General features: G+C 53.6%; 1 protein-coding gene across 27 annotated transcripts in view; it reads left to right on the top strand.

Annotated features, from left to right (window-relative positions):
- Positions 1–20025, top strand: part of DYSF (dysferlin) — a 216353-nt gene that overhangs the window by 119968 nt on the left and 76360 nt on the right. For all 27 annotated transcript variants that reach the window (XM_025453527.3, XM_049095371.1, XM_025453520.3 and 24 more), the window contains 3 exons: positions 8578–8671; positions 9208–9285; positions 17399–17580. In XM_025453527.3, coding sequence (XP_025309312.3) covers positions 8578–8671; positions 9208–9285; positions 17399–17580 — 354 coding nt within the window. The remainder of the gene's footprint in view (positions 1–8577; positions 8672–9207; positions 9286–17398; positions 17581–20025) is intronic.

Here is a 20025-nt window from a genome sequence, read left to right as displayed (position 1 = left end):
GCTGGCTGGTCTCTCCAGCAGGGGCCTCCCTGCCCCCTTGCTGTCCCACATGGAAGGACCATTTGGATAGTTCCTTCAAATTGGTGGACCCCAGGATCTGTCTCATTCAAGATTTGAAGGCTGACGTCTGGAGGGTCCAACCGTGTGTCTGTGTGCTCAAGACAAAATGGCAGCACACAGGCATGCATGGGTGCTGAGGAGTGTGTGTGTCACAGCTGGGCAGATGTGTTGGGTGCCCCATCTCTGTACAGTATCATTGTATGCGCACTGGGGTCTACATCTTTGGTTGCTAGGGTGACCTTATAACTTGTTGTCTGAGACACTCTTCATAATTATGCTGGGAAACAGGCGTAAGCTAGGGCCATCCCAGACAAACGGGGACATACGGTTGTCCTAATTATGGAGGTACTCTGGCAGGGGTCAAACCTGCTTGAGCATTCTCTGCAGCCTCCAATTTGGAGACACGGAAAGCCTAGAGGGGCACTTGTGCACACATGCATACGCGCAGATGCTTGAGCCAGCCCACACGTGGCACTGTGGATTCTCCAGGTTTCCTGATTCCATTCCCAAGCTCCCCAGGGGCTGGCCGGTAGTTTTGCAAGGATTTTTGCAGCTGCTTCCAAGCTCCTGCTCCAGCTGTAAATTAAATGGGGTTGCACCCTTTCCTGCTATTCTACTTAAGGTTGCAATCAGCCCTGATTAGGAAGGGAGGTCTGTGTTCCCGAGTTCCCTCTTTTAAAGTGTTCTCCTCCTTTGGCCTGGCCTGCTAGCCTGTGTGGGGTTTCCCTGGAAGCTGAGGCTGGGCGGCCAGGGCTGTGATGTGGGCCCTGGGCTCCCCAAGGCCCTGACTTGGCGCTCAGCCCTGTCCTGCCCCTGAACCCTGCTCAGGTGTCTGGTTCTGACAGGGAAGCAGAAGCTGGGAAGAGCCCTGAGGGGCTGCTGGGAGACCCCCGGCTCTGCCAGTTATTTTGTTGTACCATCCTAGGGAAGACACTGACCTCTCTGGGCCCTAGTTTTTTCACTTTCAGGATAGAGGTGGTAATAGCAAAAATAATAAGCTCCCTTTACAGAGCAGGGGTTAGCAAGCCATAGCCTACAAGCCAAGTCCATCCTCGGCCGTCTTGTGTAGACAGGGCTTTATTCACACATGACTGTGCTCATTTGTGTCTTCAATGTCTGTGGCTGCTGTCCTGCTACAGTGGCAGCTCAGGAGTTGCGACAGAGACCATATGGCCTGCAAAGGTGAATGTATTTACTCTTTGGCTCTCTATGAGCAATGCTAACCAGCCATTCTAGAGCCTGTGCCTGTGCCTGTGCCAGGCACTGCCCTCTGCCCTGTCTGTGTTTTATCTCCTTTAACTCCCCCGTGATCCCGAGAGATAGGGTTTATTATTATTCCCATTTTACAGATGAGCAAATTGAGGTAGAGAGAAGGCAAGTCATAATGATTCTAGTGGTGTTTCCTCACATGACTGTTACGAGAAATTCTATGGATCATGGTGGGGTTGTACAGAGTTTATAGCATACTACCCTACATTGCTGTTTGTTACTTGGATGTCCCAGCAAAGCCAATAGTGAAGGAGAGGTCCTGGCAGTTCACCCTAGAGCATACTAGTCAGTGTTTAATAACCAGAAAAAGAATCCAAAAAACAAACCCAACCCAGTTTGTAGTACGTGTTGGTTTCCATGGTGTAAATATCCCTGCTGTGGCCAATTTCAAGCTAGCCGTGTGACGTCACCGAGAGTGGAGGTAGGAGGAGATGGGCCATAGCAGATGGTTATATAGTGTTTCCAGCCCACAGATACATTAGATATAAATACCCTCAGGAGTGGAATAATAGTCAAAAGTTGTAAAATGATTAGGAAGTGATGAGTTTGAGTATTTATCACCTTTTTTAAAAAAAATGTATTTATTTATTTTAGAGGGTGTGGGGAGGGACAGGAGGAGAGGGAGAGAGAATCCCAAGCAGGACCCATATGCAGCACAGAACCCAGTGCAGGGCTTGATCCCACGACCCTGAGGTCATGACCTGAGCTGAAATCAAGAGTCAAATCAAGATTGACCCACCTCTTGAAAAAAATTTCTGTAGTTATAAATTTATAAGACTTAATTGTTACAAATGGCCGTGTTTAACACCCAGCTTGCAAAACACCTGAAAACTTCATAATCTGCTCTTCTGATGATGGAGGCCAGCGCCAGCACTTGGTGCTTTTGGGGGGCCCTGATGCTGTTTACATAAAAGATAGGGGCCCCGGTAATAGCCTTCTTCCTAACAGCTCTGTCACCTGTGTTGTCTGGGCCCATCAGGCACTGGACCTGAGCCCTACTCAGGAAGCCAGGAGGGTGGCTGCTTGACTCTGATGGCACAGAGGGTTTCCCAAGAGTCCCCTGAGATTCCGCCAAGGCCCTGTTGTTTCCTTCCTGACCTCCATGGTGTGGCTGTGGTGGCTCTGTCCTCTGCTTGCTCGGTCCTGGGGGCCCTCTGCTCAGCCAGTCATTTTGCTTCATTCACCACTGCTCTTGCCCCTTCATCTTCCATCCTGCCTCCAGGTTATAGATCCTGAGCCAGCTCCCTGGGCCCTGTATGAATGAGGCATTGGACCATGCTAAAGGGAGAGGGTGTGTGTGCATGTGTGTGCATGTGTGTGTGTGTGTGTGTGTGTGTGTATGACCAACAACCAGTGCAATAGGAGGAATTTTACACATGCTAGTGATCTGGTGCTCCGTCTTGGATCCAATTTAGGCGGGACGAGGGGTCCCCTTCGTAGGCTGCTTGTTTTCCCAGAATTGTTCATCTCCTCCTGGTGTGGTGGCTGCATCAAGGTCCTGGGGCAGGAGTCCTTAGCAGATAAGGTGGGTTTGGCCACTGGCTCTGGGGACCCCCAGGGCAGCCCTGCCCAATCTGGGAGGGAGAGAGTTCCTGCACTCTTGAGATCAGGCTCTTCCCGGGAGCCAGGGCTGCCAGCCGGGCAGTGGTGGGTTGGATGCTTCCCAGTCCCCTGGGCGAGCAGCAGGATCCCTTACACAGCTAGCCCCAAGATGGAGTGTGTGGCCACAGACCACAGTCTGGGAGTCGCATCGGCATGAGCTATGGAGGCAGGAATGTGGCTGTGGGAAACCCAATGCCCGGGGCCCGGTGGGGCTGGGGAAGAGAGAGTGGTGTGTGGGGCGGGGGTGAAGGGTGGGTGGACACAAAGCGAAGCATCAGCTCCCACTGCAGCCTGACTCTCTGCCCAGGGCTCTGAGCGAGAGCAGAAGCAAGCTGCCTTCCTCTCATAGTTTTCCCTGCCCCAGCTTTTCCCCTTCAGCTGAATCTTCCCCTAAGCTCTGGGGGACGGGCATCTAGCATGCTGCTGCTCCCCTTGTGCCCACACTCTTCTCTTTCCCCTCCTCTAGGAAGCTTTCCTGAATGCAGCCTTCCAAGGGTCCACTCCATTCTGTTTCACCCTTGAGATGGCCCCACTGGGGGGTGGGTCCATATCGCTTGCTCTTTCTGCAGTGGCATCCCGCTCTGAGCCCCCTGAGGGAAGGAAGGTGCTGTCTGATGTACATTTTCCTGACTCTTCTCCTGAGACCCAAGGCCTGAATGCTGCCCACATGGTTTGGAGCAAGGAATGCTGGTGATTCATTTTATGTGACAAATCTTCATTGGATGAATGCTAAGTGCCTGATGCTGGGCTGAGTAAAGGGGTTAGAGGAGCGTATGTACCTTGCCCAGACACATCAGGTGATGGATGCAGGAGACCTAGGAGATGCTGAGGAGGGGCTGCCACTGAAGGCATGGTGGCCACAGTGGTATCTAGAACTCTGGTGACTGAGGTGAGGGAAGAGCTCAAGGTAGATTACCTGAGAGGGCACTCGAGGTGGAGAAAACAACCTGTGCAAAGGTTCTGAGGAAGAGAAAAGGTGATGGATTCCAAATTTAAAGAAAAAAGAGATTAAAGAGGGGGAATATATTGTTTTAGCATGAGACTGGAGAGTTGAAAGACTCAAACTGACTCCACCAGCATCCTTTACTGAGTGCTGCTTATGTGCCAGGAACCTGCCAAGGGCTGTGGGTGCCTCACCACATTCAATTTTCAGCAGTAGGTCTCCACTGGGGGCAATTTCTATCCCCCATCCCATCCCTCAGGGGAAATTTGACAATATCTGAAGATATTTTGGGAGGTCAGGGAGCTATGGGGATCTAGCAGGTAGAGACCAGGGATGCTGCTAAACATCCAACAATGGACAAGACAGGAAAGGACTAGCAGGAATAAGGTGCCTCCCAGAAGCTCTCAAATCAGGTTTTCTTTCTTTCTTTTTTGGGGGGGGATTTTTTTTTTTTTTACATTTGTTTTTATTGAAGTTCGATTTGCCAACATATAGTATAATAACCAGTGCTTATCCCATCAAGTGCCCTCCTCAGTGCCCATCACCAAGTCCAAATCAGGTTTTCATGAGGCTTCATCATTTGCTTTGAGAGAAATTCTGGAGTGTGAGCCCCACTTTTGTACACATGAAAACCAAAATGTACCTCCTAGTGAAGGAAGCGTGACATGGGATATCTGTTACTATATAGACTGATCGCCCAACGTGGGTGACAGGCTGGCTTTTGTCACCAGCTTCCCCCCAACCCCACCCCATAGCTTACACTGTTGCTCTCTCCTGAGGTGACCTCCTTCTCTTGTTCACCTGCCCTCCAGGTGTGTACCGAACACCTGCTGTATGTGAGGGGACCTGGGCTGGTGACAGAGACCTCACATAGCTCTCAGTGGGAGGGCACAGATGGGTGAGTGGGGACAGGGGGTGCTAGATGCCCTAAGAGGAAGTTCAGGGCATGGTGGAAGCACATGGGAGGCGAGCTTACTCGTCCTTGCAGGGTGACCTTTGAGGACGAGGCTGGACACCGAAGGAGAAAGAAGGGAAAGAAAGCAGCAGACAGACCCATGTGCAAAAGGCTCAGGAGCAAGAAAGGGGGGTTGAGCCTGAAGGTCATCAGGCTGGAGGTGTTTGGGGGCATCCAGACTTGTGGGGGCTCAGTTCAGAGGCTGTGGCTAGGGTGGGAGGGAGGGCTGGCCTCCCCTTTGCTCGCAGGGTCTGAAGAGGATGCATGCAGAGCCCGGGCTGCCCTGTGAAGGTCCGTGGACCAGAAGATGGAAAGACATTGGCCAGCGGTGTGGGTGGAATCCTGCCCAGGGTGGGAAGCAGGGGGCCTGCTGGGCTGGGGCTTCGCCGGGAGGGACTGAACTTTAGTGCATGGTCTCCTGGCCTGGCTGCTGGTTCTCCTGGCTTCTTCTCAGCAATCCCCATGTGTCCTTTTGAGCTGGGGGAAGAAGGAAGGGAGGAGGCAGGTTTCTCCTCGAGGGGCAGCCTGGGGGCTAGGGGGGGTGGCAGAGAGCCCCATGGCCCCCCTACTCTGGAGGCAGGACAGGTGGAAAAGCCCCTGCCGTGTGGGGGCATTCCTCCCTCTGATGGACATTATTACTCTGGGCCAAGCACTGAGCTAGGTCCGAGACACCTGGCACCTGCCTTCATAGAAATCCCAGGGAGGGGGACACCTTTTCTGATCACAGGAAGGTGGACTGCCTTTGGACAGAGACCCAGAAATTGCTGCCCGAACCCCAGACAGAGGTGTTTTGGTGGAAGTGGTGCCCATGGGAGGCAGCTAGGGAAGGCTATCTGGAGGAGGCATGGGGTGAGTGGAAATGTGCACTGGCAGCTGTCAGCACATACGGAGGTCCCTGTAGGTACTGGGAGGGGGCAAAGGAGTTATGGGTCCCCTGGGAGCCAGAGGCAGCCTCCCTCCCTTCACTCACCTTAGCACCTGACTCATGGGGGGCACAAGTGTGTTGCCAGGCTGAGGCAGAGGGGCCACAGGGTCCTGGGCCTTCCACCCTGCCTCCAGCTGAACCCCCTCCCACTGAAGCACACTGTGCTGCAGGTGTTACAGGTTGTTGCACTCAGGGGTGGGGGGCACTGGCCGCTGCACTGCTTCCAGTGTTCTGCTCTGCTTTCCTTGGTGTCATGCACCTGATGCCTGGGGTGGCCTGCTGGGCCCCCTAGGTCCAGCCCTATGTGGGGCCTTGCAAATCCTGAAACTGGGAGCTGTCAGCTGTTGGCCTTGGTGCATGCTCTGGCGGGATGCCAGGGTAGCATGGCCAGGCCAAATGCCTTCTCAGGGGTGGGGGGACGCCCAGGATGCCTTGGGTCCACACCTCTTCAGGAGACAGGCGTTCAGGAGTGATGGCCTTTGGGCCTTTGGGTCTTTCCCTGTCATACTATAGTATGACATCCCTCCCTGTTATCCTGCTTTGGGCACGTGTGTGTGTGTGCATGTGTGTGTTGAGAGACTGATTGCTTGATTGATTGCTTTTGATTTCTGCCCAGGGCTGTGGCTCCTGAAATGTCCACTTTTCCAGCTTCTGGAATAATTTTGAAAAAGTATGAGGTATATGGATACCGCCCCTGAGAATAATTGCGAGTTTTATAGTTTATGACCTACTCTGCTCCTGCCCCACCTCTGCCTTATTTCTCATATAAGATCATTAACAGCAAACATTTACTGAGCATTTATTATGTGCCGGGAGGTGTGCTAAGAACAACATGTAATGTTTCTCCTTAACAACCACAGCAACTCTGTGAGATAGATACTGTAGAATTATTCCAAGTTTACAGAGACTTGTTCAGAGAGGTTAAGCAAGCTGCCCAAAGTCACACAGCCAATAAATGTCAGGACTTGAACTGGAGTCCCAGCAATCTGGTTCTAGAGCTTGTGTTGGAGTTGTGATCAAAGTAAGGGGGCCACTGAAGGGGAGTGTCCTGTGGTGGGATCCAGAGACAACCTGGTTGAAGCTGGACCTTAGTGAGTTCCCTGGAAGAGCAGATGAACCTGTCTTTCCTGTGTGGGTGTTTTATGAGCCCTTTTGCAGGAATGGAGCAGAGGAAGACCTGGCCTACCTTTAGGATGCATTTCTTTGTTGACCCAGAATGACCAGGGCAGGCTTTCCCTGGGTGTCCTAAAATGCCCTGAAGATGGGGATGGGGGGTAGATTGGGATGGTCAGTGACACTTCCAGCTAGGGAACAGCAAGAGCTTGTGATGGAGCAGGTGTGAGTCTTGGCCAGCTTGAACTGCCTACAGCTGAGGGTTGGGTTTGGGGGAGGGAAGCCCTGGTGTTGAATGGGAAAACGGGGCAGGTAACCTGAGGTCTGATCAGGACCCTTCAGGTATTGAGTGCCAGCAAAGGATTTGGGCTATGGGTAGCAATGCTGGTTCTGGTTCTGGGTGTGGGCAGATCCGAAGTGAGAAGGCAGGCAACCAGGGAGGCTTCAAGGAGGCAACAAGGGATCTGGGACTGGGCCCTAAGAGTGGGCGTGACTTGGAGAGGAGGATGCAGAAGTGGCCATGCATCTTGTATTTGGAGGCACTAGGCCTGTGGGAGAGGTTGAGATTTCTGGGAGATGGTTGTGGCCAGGTGGTGGGCAGGGCGGAAGGTCCTGGCAGGTGGCCACTCTGGTTGGGCCAGTCCAGATGAACAGGCCATTGGCGGTGATGCCAGAGTTTTCATTCACACACAAGGGTTTGTGTGCTTGTGTGTTGGGAAGAGGAACTGGGCAAGAGAGTGGAGTAGGTGACAGTTGGGGTGGGGAGGAGTGGGGGAGATGGGTGAGGGACCTGGAGAAATCTCTCAAAATGCAGAGGGAACAGTCTCCAGCTCTCCGGAGTCCCTCTGCTGGGCTCTGGGCCATAGGATGTTGGTGAGCTTGCCAAGAAAGCCAAGTCTGGAGGCTGGGCTATGTGGTGACCAGCACTTTTCCTATTCTTGTGGGTTGTGGGGGCCTTGGTCCCTGCTGGGTCCCTGAGCACCCCCCCCCCCAAACCATGCAGGATGCCAGTGAGAGGCTGCAGTGTGGCAGAGGTGGTGCGGGATACACCTGAGGGGTAGGCACCTAGTCCAAGGAAGTTGGTGTATGGCCCAGTGGTTAAACCCAGTGCCAATGAGGACAAAGCCAGGGGGATCGACAGGCTAGTTTTATGTGCAGTACACTGACAGACTGGCTTCCGAACCTGAGTGCAGACCTGCCCTGCCTCTTGTTCCTGTCCTTGTCCTGGCCACAGTCTGCACCCTCTTTCACCCACAGCTCAGAGGGAGCAGTGCAACTTCTCCCAGAGCTGGGACCCAATGTCCAGATATGCAGGGGTAGACAGAGATGGTAGACTGGGCCCTCTAGATTTGGCTTCTCTTAACTCATCCCGGTGGGAAAATCCCCATTGGATTCTCTTCCCTAGAGTCCTTCCTTCTATCAGACTCTAACCTCCTGGGCCATAATCACTCAAAATTCCATTCTGGCTTGTCTGGCCTCCACTGGAAAGGGAGAACAATTTCCCTGTGAACTTGACAGTGGAGTCTGGGGATGCTGTAGGAGGATGTGCTACCCTGGTTAGTAAAATTAGGGACTAATGGCCCAGTCTCAGCAGCTGAAGAGCGTTGTCTAGAGGTTTCCTGCCCTGGGCATCTGACTCCCTTGTACCGGTCTCCTGGCACCCCCAGGCTCTGGGACCTGAATCTGCCATGACCAGCTCTGTTTCTCCAGGGTGGTGTGGTAGATGACAGGAGTGAAGATTCCGTGTCCGTGTCCACCTTGAGCTTTGGAGTGAACAGACCCACGATTTCCTGCATCTTTGATTGTAAGTGATGCTTGGTGGTATCTTTGGGGGTGATGTGGATGGGTGTGTAGCCTTATGCTTGTTTTCACGGGGTTATGTGGTCAGGTGTATACAGGGAGAATTGAGTCTATGTGCTTTGTGGTGGGTCATTGTCTTTTGTGGGGTGGGCATGTGCACACGCACATTTGTGTGCACAGGCACACATCCCTTTATGTGTGGCGTGTGCATCAACTCTGTGCTCAGAATCAGGCATTCAGGGCCCTGTGCATTCTGGCTGCCCCCATCGTTTATTTGGCTTCTCGTTCTCCTTCTCCTCCATCCTCTCCTCGCAGCTCTCACCAGGCCCAAGGACATGACGCTCAGGTGTCTACCTTTGAGCCGTGGTCTGTTCTGATCCTGTGAGCGGCTCACTCCCACAGAGTGTGACATATGTCATTTCTATCACTCAGATCCTTCATCTATTGCCTTTCCTAGGGTAGACCCTACCCTTGCCCCAGCTGTAGCTCTTAGCCACCCCTGGCCCCTCACTTGGTATCTCTCTTTCTTCCTTGGTGCAGATGGGAACCGCTACCACCTACGCTGCTACATGTACCAGGCTCGGGACCTGCCCTCGATGGACAAGGACTCTTTTTCTGGTAGGTGGGAAGGGAGTTGGGGACCAGGGATTGAGAGTTGGGAGCTGAGCCAACAGGTCTTTAGACCACAGGAAACGTGGCACAGGGTTTCTCCTGTGGGTGGGAGCGTGGCTGCTTGTTGGATGCGTGGAGGTGGCTGATGTTGCCAGGGTCCACTGTGCTTTCTGGTTGTCAGGTGGCCTGCTCGACTCCTCTGCAGGGTTTGGCTTTGTTGACCATCACCTCCTTCTGAAAGTCCCTCTGGCCTTGGCCCCCAGGAGAAGTATCCAGGGTCCCCTGCAGCCTCCTGCTGCTCCACCTGCTCCTATTCGGGAGCTTCCCAGTCTGATGGTCCTGATGGTCTGCCTGTGTCCTCTTCTCTGGGCACTGAGGTCCCCTCACCTTCCCTGGCTTCAGGAACCACTCATGTTAGAGAAGCTTCTAGGCCTTTAGTTCACAGGAGCCCTTAGATCCAGCCACATCTTAGGTAGCTCCCCTGGATGCCTCACTGGCTCCTTGGTTCCCATCCACACTGAACTCCCTGTGCCCCTGCCCCTGATCCAGGCCTTTCCTCATTACCCACTGTGGTCCCGGCATCACACCAGCACTTGTCTATTGCCTATCAGTTTGGAAGCCATGAGTCATCTAGTCCTGTTGATTCTGGCTTCTGAATCTCTCTCAGAGATATTTCTGAGGACTGGCCTCACCCCTTCTTACCTGGACACAGGGTCATCTCCGGGCCACCTTCACCTTCCACACTGCCTCAGAAGGATCTGGTCACGTCACTACTCTGATTTCCCATGTAGACACTGGGAGAGAAATCCCCAACGCTCAGCCCAGCAGACAGCTCCTTTGTGGATCGGACCCCCATGGACCTCACCAGTGGCACCTTCCCCTAGTTCACCTTTAACCACTAGCTCTGGCCTCACCAACTTTCATCAACGTTTGTGGAGCTCTCCCATGTTCCTGGCCTTCATACTCAGTGCTCTTTCTGCCTCGAATGCATTCTCTCCCAATTTTTAACTCAACAAACTTCTACTCATTCTTTAAGATCCAGCCCAGACGCTCTGACTTTTCCCTTCCTTAACACTTGGCAAGCGCCCCACCCCCACCTCTCTCAGAGCCCTGACCACTGTGTGGACCGATTGCTTTTTTCTTTCCCACCCTGACTGTGAGTGCCTCCAGGAAGAGCTTTGTCTTGAGCCCACAGCACTAAGTATCTAAAGAACTAACACTTACCGAGTGCTCACTATGAGCCCAGGCATTTCCCTGGCATCAGTGCATGTGACCCTTACATCTCTCTCAGACATAGGTGTTTCACGTACCCATTTTACAGGTGAGGAAACAGAGACGCAGACAGCTTAACTAAATTACTTGAGGTCAAATAGCCGACAAGTGCATCCCAGCCTCCAAATGCTTGCCACTTACTTGAGTAGAAGTGACTTCTTCTGTCAGAGGGGTCTCTTCTGTTCCCAGGATGGTACTGCAGCTCATAGCCACCTGCCTCTCCTGCTCCCAGCCCTGCTCCTCCCCCACGTGGGGGACCACTCTCATTCCTCACCCCCAGCAGCTGTGTTTCCCTGCATTCTCTCCTCTCAGTGGCCTGTTTTCCAGCCCCGGGCAGCCAGGCACATGGTGAATAGAGCACTTTCTCTTCTGTGGTTGGGGTCCTGGGGGTCTGACAGCACCTTCTGAAGAGCATATGCAAAACCCATATGCAGGGATTGGTGGGCCCTGGGTGGATGTGTGCAACTGGCCCTTGCTGGGAACCTGCCAGGTTGCTCAGTGACAATCAGAACGTATGCCATGCGGAGAGAAAAGAGGTGGATTCATTCATAGCCTTGCTTCTTCTTTGGCAGGCACGAGAGGTGGGGATGCAGGTGGCGGGGTTGTGTGGGCATGTGGCGAGGGGGTGGGCAGCCTTTGTCCTCCTTGGCCTGGGACTGGCCGAGGACCCTGGAGGGAGGGAGCCCCTCCTAAGAAGCCCATGCCAGGAGGCGGCACACCCCCCCGGGGACCACAGGCAGGGTCAGCCTGGTGCTGGCCTGTGGGAGATGTCACACTTTCCATCCCAGCCCCACCCCCTCCCCCAAATAAACATCCCCTGAGCTTTGAGGGCACTACCCAGGGCTTCCTCAGAGGCCGCTGGCTTCTGAATGAAAGGCCTGATTGACCAGCTGCTGGAAAGGAAAACAGCAGCCAACATGGGTGAACCTATAAAATCCAGAGTGTTTATTTTCACTCCCAAACCCTAAACCAAAGCCATTTTTCCCCTGGCACTGACCCTGGGGCGGCTGGCGGCCGGAGGCTGTGCGTGGCCACCAGCTGGCATTTCTCGGAGGAAACTCATGTGTGAATCCAGAATGTCTGGGGCCGGGGGAGGGTCTAGTGCAGTGTCTGTGGCTGGTATCCTCCTCCAGCCTGCCTGCTGGGTGTCTGGGGTGGAGAGGGCTCTCCTCCAGAAGTGCTCGATTGACTCTGACCTGTGGTGCTCTGGGCCTTTCCAGCAGCAGTGGGCTCCAGGGGCCCCAAGCTGTGCTCTTCACTTGTCCCTTGAGGGGTGGGCCTTGAGGCTGCCGAAAGGCTGGGGCTGTGTCTGCCTCCTCCTCTCTGGACCAGGGTTTGGAGGGACATACTGGAACTGCCCAGGGAACACTTATTGTATAATATTAAACTCAGGCAGGAAAGGGAGGCTTGTGGAGATGCTCTGTCCAGGTTGCCTGAGGATCCCACCTCAGGTGTGGTTTGAATGTATAACCAGCATCAATTCTCCAGACACTAGAAGGATGTGTGTGGCTTGTGGTTGTGAGGATGTGTGGCCTGTGTAGCAACTAGGCATTAGGAAATGTATAATGATGCTTGATTCAAATGACTTCTCATTGATATTGGGTTGGGATTGCCCCTGCTTGGTGAGCATCCATAGTATGCACTGAATTCAGTTTGAATGGAAAAGATACGACGCGGGGATCCCTGGGTGGCGCAGCGGTTTGGCGCCTGCCTTTGGCCCAGGGCGCGATCCTGGAGACTCAGGATCGAATCCCACATCAGGCTCCTGGTGCATGGAGCCTGCTTCTCCCTCTGCCTGTGTCTCTGCCTCTCTCTCTCTCTCTCTCTCTCTGTGACTATCATAAATAAATAAATAAATAAATAAATAAAAGAAAAGAAAAGATACGACGCTGGAGGACTTAGAAATCACAGGTTCTCCACGCTGTATCTAGTGGGCAGCAATGCTTCAGCTGAGCTGTTCTTCATTGGAACCTGCTATGTATCAAAGGAAATCAGGAAGAAACCTGTCTGATTGGCCCGACTGTTCCCCAGGGAATTCTGCTTTGCTCTCTCCTCCAGCTGGGCACAAGAGCTGTGGTTTGAGGGAGCCATAAGCTCTGCTTCCAGAGCTCCCATTGAGACGGAGAGCCCATTGGCAGCTCTGTTGGGAGATCACTACATAGCAGAAGACAGCCCTTAGCTTAGGGGAATCAGAAACTCCTCTTGGAGGGTCTCACAGATCAGTGGGCTCAGGGGGCCTGCCTTGGCATGAGAGATATTAAGTAGACCAGATGCCAGGTTATTAATTTACCAGCCTGGGGTATCGGTTAAGACAGCAGAAGGTTCTGTGCCCTCTTTGCTGGCCTTATGGTTCCTGGGAGATGAAAGGTATGTGCCACGTGGGTGGTCCTGAAAGGTGTTACTCCAGGGCAGGCCACAGTGAGGTCTGATGGCCCATGGCTGCCCCACAGCTGATGTCACCTCTTTGGGGACCGGTGCTTTAGTTTTCACTCAGATCCAGACTCTATCTTGGGTGGAGCTGGGGAGTTCTTGTTTTGGGGCTCACTGTGTCTGGACTCCAGTCATAGCCCACTCCTTCTCGAAGCACAGCTTTTCTATTAAGGTTGGCTCTGGCCAGGGGAATTCTCCCACTGAGCTCACGGAGCTGTTTTCCAAAGTGCATTGGAGGCTTGTGAAACGCTCCACTTAAACAGGGTTCCTGAGCAAGGGAGACTGGGGAACACCGCACACTTCCAGATTTACAATGCACAGTGGCATTGAGAGGCTCTGCAATGGCTGCAGGGAAGGAGCCTGTCTGACTTGTTTAAGCACTCGTTAGCTCCCCAGAGAACTCACGCTGACGAAGAACACATTTTAGGAAACACTGATCTATAGGATTCAGTCCAAATTGCTGAGCTTGTATCTGGGACCTTAGTGATATGCCCAGCCTCCTCCTCCCTCTTTCATCCCCACTGCCCTGGCACTTCCTCCCTCTGGCTGGACCAACTACTTGCTGTTCCCAAGTGCCCGTGCTCTTTGGCATCTTTGCGCATGCCGTGCTAGTTGTCTAGGATGCCCCCCCCCCCTTTCCTTGGTGTGTCTTGGTTACTCCTCATTCTTGAAACTCAGGGTAGGAGACCTCCTTTGGGAAGACTGACTTGATGCTGCCAGGCTTCATGGGGTACCCCCGCCCACAGCACCTTATCCATTCCCTGAGTAAATTGCACATCACCTTGGATTAAACTGCCCTGTAGTTACCATTTTCAACCAGTAATCATGATCTTAAGAGCCTAGATTGCATCTCCTTCATTTCCATATCCCGGGTACTGTGCTTACCCACTACGTGCTGGTCAGTCGGTAATTATATAGTGAATGAATGATGGATTCCAAATAATGTGGGAATGAGCATCTCTGCATGTATAGCTTTTGGTTAATTTGGATGATTCCCAGGAATATAGGAAGCAAGGTATAAACAGTTTTATGTTTTTTAGGGCATATTGCCCAGTTACTTTCCTGAATTGCTTCCAGCAATAAAGGAGAGTACCCATTTCGTCCAATAATTGCCAACACTGGGTTTTATAATTCTGAACAATTTTTCTTAATTTAATAGGAAAAATATTGTTATAGTTTTCATATGCACTGCCTTACTAGTGATCTATTTCCCTCTCTCTTAAGGGTTCTTTTCCAAAGAGCATGGCATGGTGGAAGCAGCACTAGATTGGGAGTCAGGGGGGTCTAGCCCTGGTCACCTGTGAGCTATAGGCTAGTAACTTAGTCTTCGTGGCTCAAAGCTCTCGCTTCCGATGAGTGGAATGATGCTGCCTGCTTTATCTCCCATCCCGGTGGTCTGAACTGGGAAGGTGGGAAGGCCTATGAGGAAGGCTTACTGTATCATAAAGGTTTTAGGAAGGCTCTAGGAAGGTCTGAGCAGCAGAGGTCGGGTGCAGGGCTCTAGGTCTGGCAAAAGAACCACCTGCTTGAGGCTGCCTGAAATGATGGCATCCAGTAGAATCATATGTGTTCACAGCTGGAGCTGCCTAGGGCAGCTAATGGTCCTCCAAGACCTCCAGTCCAGCCACTTTCTGCTTCAGCTCCATGTGGCTTGATGGGTGAGGCCTGAGGGCCAGTGCCACCTCCTTCAGTGGGAGTGGGCCTGGGAAGAGTGCTAGGCTGGAGTGGACAGAGAAGAATCAGCCTCTTACCTTGCCCTCCACCTCTCCTTGGGATCTGCTTCTCACTCTTCTGGGCCTTCCTGGAAGAGGGATGTGTCTGTGCGTTTGTCTGGCTTTCCCTCATCTGACCACCTTGCTTCAGCAACACCCCCTGGCTCTCCCTAGTTTCTTTTTTGTGGAGGGGCTGGGCCCTGTGGGGGGAGAAGCCAGGCCCCAGCACACAGTAGCCCAGTGTCTGAGGCCCCAGGCCTCCAGGCCTGCTCTTTACAATGCCTTTGTTGTGTGTTTTTTCCTCCCATGGGCGGGCAGGGTGCGTGTGTGGGTCTGGGTGATTTTTGTTTGAAAGCCACCCCCTCCCCATTCCCCCAGCGCTGAGCTCATTGCTGGGGCTGCTGGGGCTGCTGGAAGGAGTCGGCCTGCTGGGGTGGGGGGGCTAGGCAGCGTGGGGGGTGCTGCCAACACCAATACAGCGTGCACAGCCGCTACAATGTGCAATTGTGATCTTTGTGTAAACGCGGTCGGTCTGGGGCCCTCGCGCTTATAAAAATAAAGCGTTGGGAAGCACAGGGGGTGGGAACAAAAGGGGCTTTTTCGCCGGCTCTCTAATATGGTTTTATTTATCGGAACGCGCCCTCTTTCCCTTACTGGAACCAGGGAGAAGTTCTCTGCCGAGCTTGGAGCTGATGGTATCACAGCCAGACGGTTTCATTAAATGCACAGACGCCGCTGGGCCCTGCCAGGGGCAGGAGGGGAAGTGCTTGGGGCCAACCCTACCAGGGCCGGTGCATGGAAGGGGGAGCCCCATGCCAGAGAGGCTTCCACCAGGTGGGGGTGGCAAGACGGGTGGGCATGTCTCCTCTGCCCCTTCCCCTGTCAAGGGCCTTGCATTGCCCTCTTCTATTCCCAGAATCAGGTTCAAAACTGATTTCCTTCAGGAAGCCCTCCAGGATTGACTGCACTGTGCTTTTGTGCCTGAAGGCTGGTTCCATGCTGGTGGCTACCTCCTGTTAGCCAAACCCAGCATTATTCAGCCATTGAGTGCCCATAGTTCCTGCCTCCTAACTTAGATCTCCCCTACCCTTAAAACTTGGATCCTAATATCCTCATGTCTTGATGGGAATCCTCCCCAACCTTCCTGCCTCTTCTACGGTTACTCTCTATCACCTCCTAAGCAATGGCCGTAGTGTGCCACTTGGTCTCCATATGGCCAAGGATCCTGTCCTCCCCTTCCTGTTGTGGAGAAGTGCTGTCTCCCCATCACAGCCCCAGGATTACAGTTGGACATCCCAGCACTGGACCTCTAGTGCTCAGGCTCTCTTAAGAGAGAGAGCTAAACTGGGGCTAAACTGTGAGGCTCAGAGGGTGCAGGGGGCTGCAGGCTGGAGTGGGGAGTCAACGGTGGAGGGCATGTGTTAGGCCATTTGGGCTCAGCCCTCCCGACATCTAGCATCTGGCCACCAGCTCTCTGCATCTCAAGACTTTCTTGTCCTTCAGTATTTGGCACCTTGAGTCTTATAAAGTGGCAGTGAATTGGACCTGCCCCCCAGTCTGACATCCTAGTGAGAGAAGTTGGAGGAGCCCCTCTGCCAACTCTTTGCCCCATCCCAGATTACATGTACTCAATTCCATAGGACTTTCTCCTACACTGGTTTCCCAAGTGTGGCCCTGGAACACAGCATCAGTTCCCTCTGGGAACTTGTTAGAAATGTAGATTCTCAGGCTCAGCAGCAGACCTGATTAATACGTCCCTGGGCGTGGGGCCCAGTCTGGGTAAGCCTTCCAGGTGATTCTGTTGTATGCTCACATTTGAGAGCCATGGACCTAGAATCTTCTCTAGTAACACTAATTTCCCTTTGGGAGCAGGCAGGGGGAATGACTAGCGGGAGGGCCCCAGCTGGCATGGCTGGGGCTGGCAGGCTGCAGAACAGTTTGGAGCAGGGATCTTAGGGTTCCTGTCACATCACCCACTGCTAAACAGCTCTTGAGTCCATGTGCTTCCCTCTAGTGTGCTCGCCCATCTGAGAACCACCATCTTCACCTGAATCCTGGCAGAGGCCTCATTACTGGTGTCCCTGCCTCCTCCAGGCTATTCTCCATGTGGCAGCCAGAGTGGGCTTGCTAAAATATAGGCCTAGGCACCCTAGTCTGATGGCACTAGCATCTCTGCTCTACTCTCCCTTTCTCAAGGAACCTCTTTCACGCCACTGCGACTTTTATCCTATTTCAAAGCGCTGATCAGAATTGTAGTTTTATAGTTGCTTGTATGGATTATGGTTTTGCTCTAATTGTATTCTCAGCCCTGAGCTCCTAGCTCTTGGCCTGGCATGCAGAAGGCACTCAGTAAATGCTTGTGGGATGAATGAAGGAACGCATGATCCAGGCACTCACTTCTCCTAGCTGGACCTGGCTCCCAGGGGCCAGTCCGGTAAGAAGCCCAGAAGGGAAGTTCTTTGGTTCTCTGAGCCTGCTCTCCTGGACCTCGGCTCCATTTCTCCCCTGTAGCCCACCAGCTGGCCTTATTAGGGGGCTGGGCCTGGGGTGGTGGGGTGGTGGTGGCTGGGGAAATGTAGGTTGTTGCTCCAGAGCAGCAGCCACGATTCTGCTCCGGCTTTGTGACCCACATAACGCCTGAGCAGAGACAATTCTCACGGTCCCTGCTATGTCCTGCCTCCCTTCCCTGGGCCTGGTCCACACAGATCCCTACGCCATCGTCTCCTTCCTGCACCAGAGCCAGAAGACAGTGGTGGCGAAGAACACTCTGAACCCCACCTGGGACCAGACGCTTATCTTCTATGAGATTGAGATCTTTGGTGAGCCAGCCAGTATCGCTGAGCAGCCGCCCAGCATTGTGGTGGAGCTGTATGACCACGACACCTACGTGAGTCCACCTGCCTTCCTCTCTCGTCCCCTCACTGCCCGTGGCCTCCAGGAGCCAGGAGGAGACACCACCGGGAGGGGTACCCAGCCAGATGGTCTTTCCCCTGACCCCACAGGCTACAGAGCAGTTAAAACTATTCCAGAGTAATTGATAATGGATTGCTTACACACGTGCTGTGCATGCATCAGGGAAAGGGGATGGAACTGGAAAGGGTATTTGGCTGTGGGTCAGGGTGTCTCTGCCTCTAACTTGCTTCTAAGACCCTAGGCCAGTAGACTCTTCTCCCCATCGAGAGATGCATCGACTCTCCAGTTATCAAGCACTTATGTGCTGGGCTGAGTGGCTGGCACTTGGAGTTCCCAGTGTAGGTGGGAGGCGAGAATTACCTGCAGAGCAGAGATGCTTCCAGTGGTACAGGGAGGGCCTCCTACAGAACCTCCTGCGGTGTTGGCAAAGCCCTATGGCCCTGCTGCGCTGCTTGGAACGGGAGCTGCTCACCACAGGTGGCAATCAAGCAGTTGAAAAGTGGCTACTGCAACTGAGAAACTCAATTTTAATTTTTAGTTGTAATTAATTAAACTTTATGTTTAAACAGCCACAAGGTGCAGCTCTAGAAGATTCCCAGAGGGAGATAAAGCCCAGGGCTGGAACTTGAGGGAAGGCCTTGGGAAAGACCCAGGCCCTGAAGGAAACATAATTGGGGTATTAGGGCATTCCAACCCAGCCCAGGGCAAAGGGAGATAAGGAGAGCCGAGAGCAAGCTGGGAAAGAGAAGACAGGAGTAGGAGGCCTGGGGAGAAGGGGAGTGAGGTGGTCAGGCAACATTTTGAAAAGAAGAGAAGGGAGAGACGGATTGCCTGACAGCATGTTTGGTAGAGGGGCCTGGGGTTGGGTGGGGTGGCAGTGGATAGAAGGGGAGGGGCAGGATTTGGAAGATATTTCCAGAAAGAGTTGCCATGGCTGGATGTCAGGTTCTCTGGGAAGGTGTGGTAACTAGGGGGTGGGGCAAGGTGATGCTGTTTGGGGTGTCCCACCAGGTGGAGGGGGCCAGCTGGTAGTGGGCAGTGAATCATAGGCCTGAGCTGGGAAGGTCCACCGATGGGCTCTTCCCTTGGCTCTGTCGGGGGGGCTGATCAACTGGAGGAGGAGTCTGTTTGGAACTGTCTGGGGAAGAGCACAGGGCCTGGCACCTTGGGGGCAGGAAGAAGGGAGGGGCGGGAGGACCAGGATGCGCTGGGCCAGGGGCTTGGCAGAGGAGCAGGTGCGAGTGCTAGATCAAGGTGAGCCGGGAGCCTGGCTGCACACAGCCTTTCTTCCAATAGCATCCCACCTCCTCTTTTGAAAATGTTGCTCTGACCCTGTCTCTCTCCTGCAGGCCAGGGCCTGGGGGGACCCAGGGGGAGAAGAGCCATGGCATCTTCCAGGTGGCTGGGCTCCAGGGTCCTGGGGCAGAGCAGAGGCTGCATACATTGTTAACATATCAAGTGACTGTAGCCATTGCCTGGAGCTCCTGCTGGCCTGGCTGCCCAGGATCCCCTCCCCATAACCTCTCCATGAACCACAGCGAATGGGGCAACCCGCAGGCCAGAGGGGCCTCCAGGACCCCTCCCAGCGCTGTGGCTGCTGTCTACGCTTAGTGGTTGATGCTGGACTATGATCTGCTGTGTGGGACATCCCCAGCAGTGTCATGACTGCAGTCAGTGGTGCTTCCCAGAAGTTCTGCTCCTTCTCTCCAGATGAGGGCCTCGGCAAGGCACCAGGGCTTGTAAAGGCTGCGGCACCATCTGGCCAAGACCCCAGTCCTGCCGCTGCCACCTTGGGGATGCTAATCACACGTCTGGAGTCACAGGACAGTGAGGTCATGGAGGCCCATGCCAGAGGGCCACGCTTGGGCAGGGCCATGGGTGATGGCTGAGAAGGTCAGAGGGCAGCACAGCTGGGGAAGATGGCTCACGTGAAGACCAGGGGCTGAGAGGTCTATGGAGGCCAGGAGACTGGAGCAGGGGGTGTGCGGAGGGAATGAGGCAGGGCGGGAGAGGCAAGTAGGCTCCAGTGAGGGGCTTTCCATGCCAGGAGATGGGGGTTCTATCCTCCAGGGAGTGGGAACCATGGAAGGTCCTGAGCAGATGAATAAGACTAAAATATCATTTTAACAAGACCCATTGAATTTGATGAGTGATCACAACTTCCCAGCTAGGAAGTGGGGAACTTAAAGGACATGCAAAAGCCTTTGGAAATGTAAACACCTACCATGCTGAGGGTGTTAGCAAAATGCTAGGGAGCTGTCACTGTGGTCTCTAAGGAGCTCAGAGCTTGAAATTAAATCAAGGTGAGGCTAGTTAGACATATGGAGGCATTTTTGACCTTGATGGGGATTTGAAGTGGTTGCTAAGGGGGTGGGGGACAGAGTGTATCATTCTGCACCAGGGGGCTGCCGCAACTCTC

The sequence above is a fragment of the Canis lupus genome, chromosome 17 (assembly GCF_003254725.2).
Source record: "Canis lupus dingo isolate Sandy chromosome 17, ASM325472v2, whole genome shotgun sequence".
NCBI classification, from domain to species: domain Eukaryota; kingdom Metazoa; phylum Chordata; class Mammalia; order Carnivora; family Canidae; genus Canis; species Canis lupus.
This window is presented reverse-complemented; position numbering and strand designations above follow the sequence as displayed.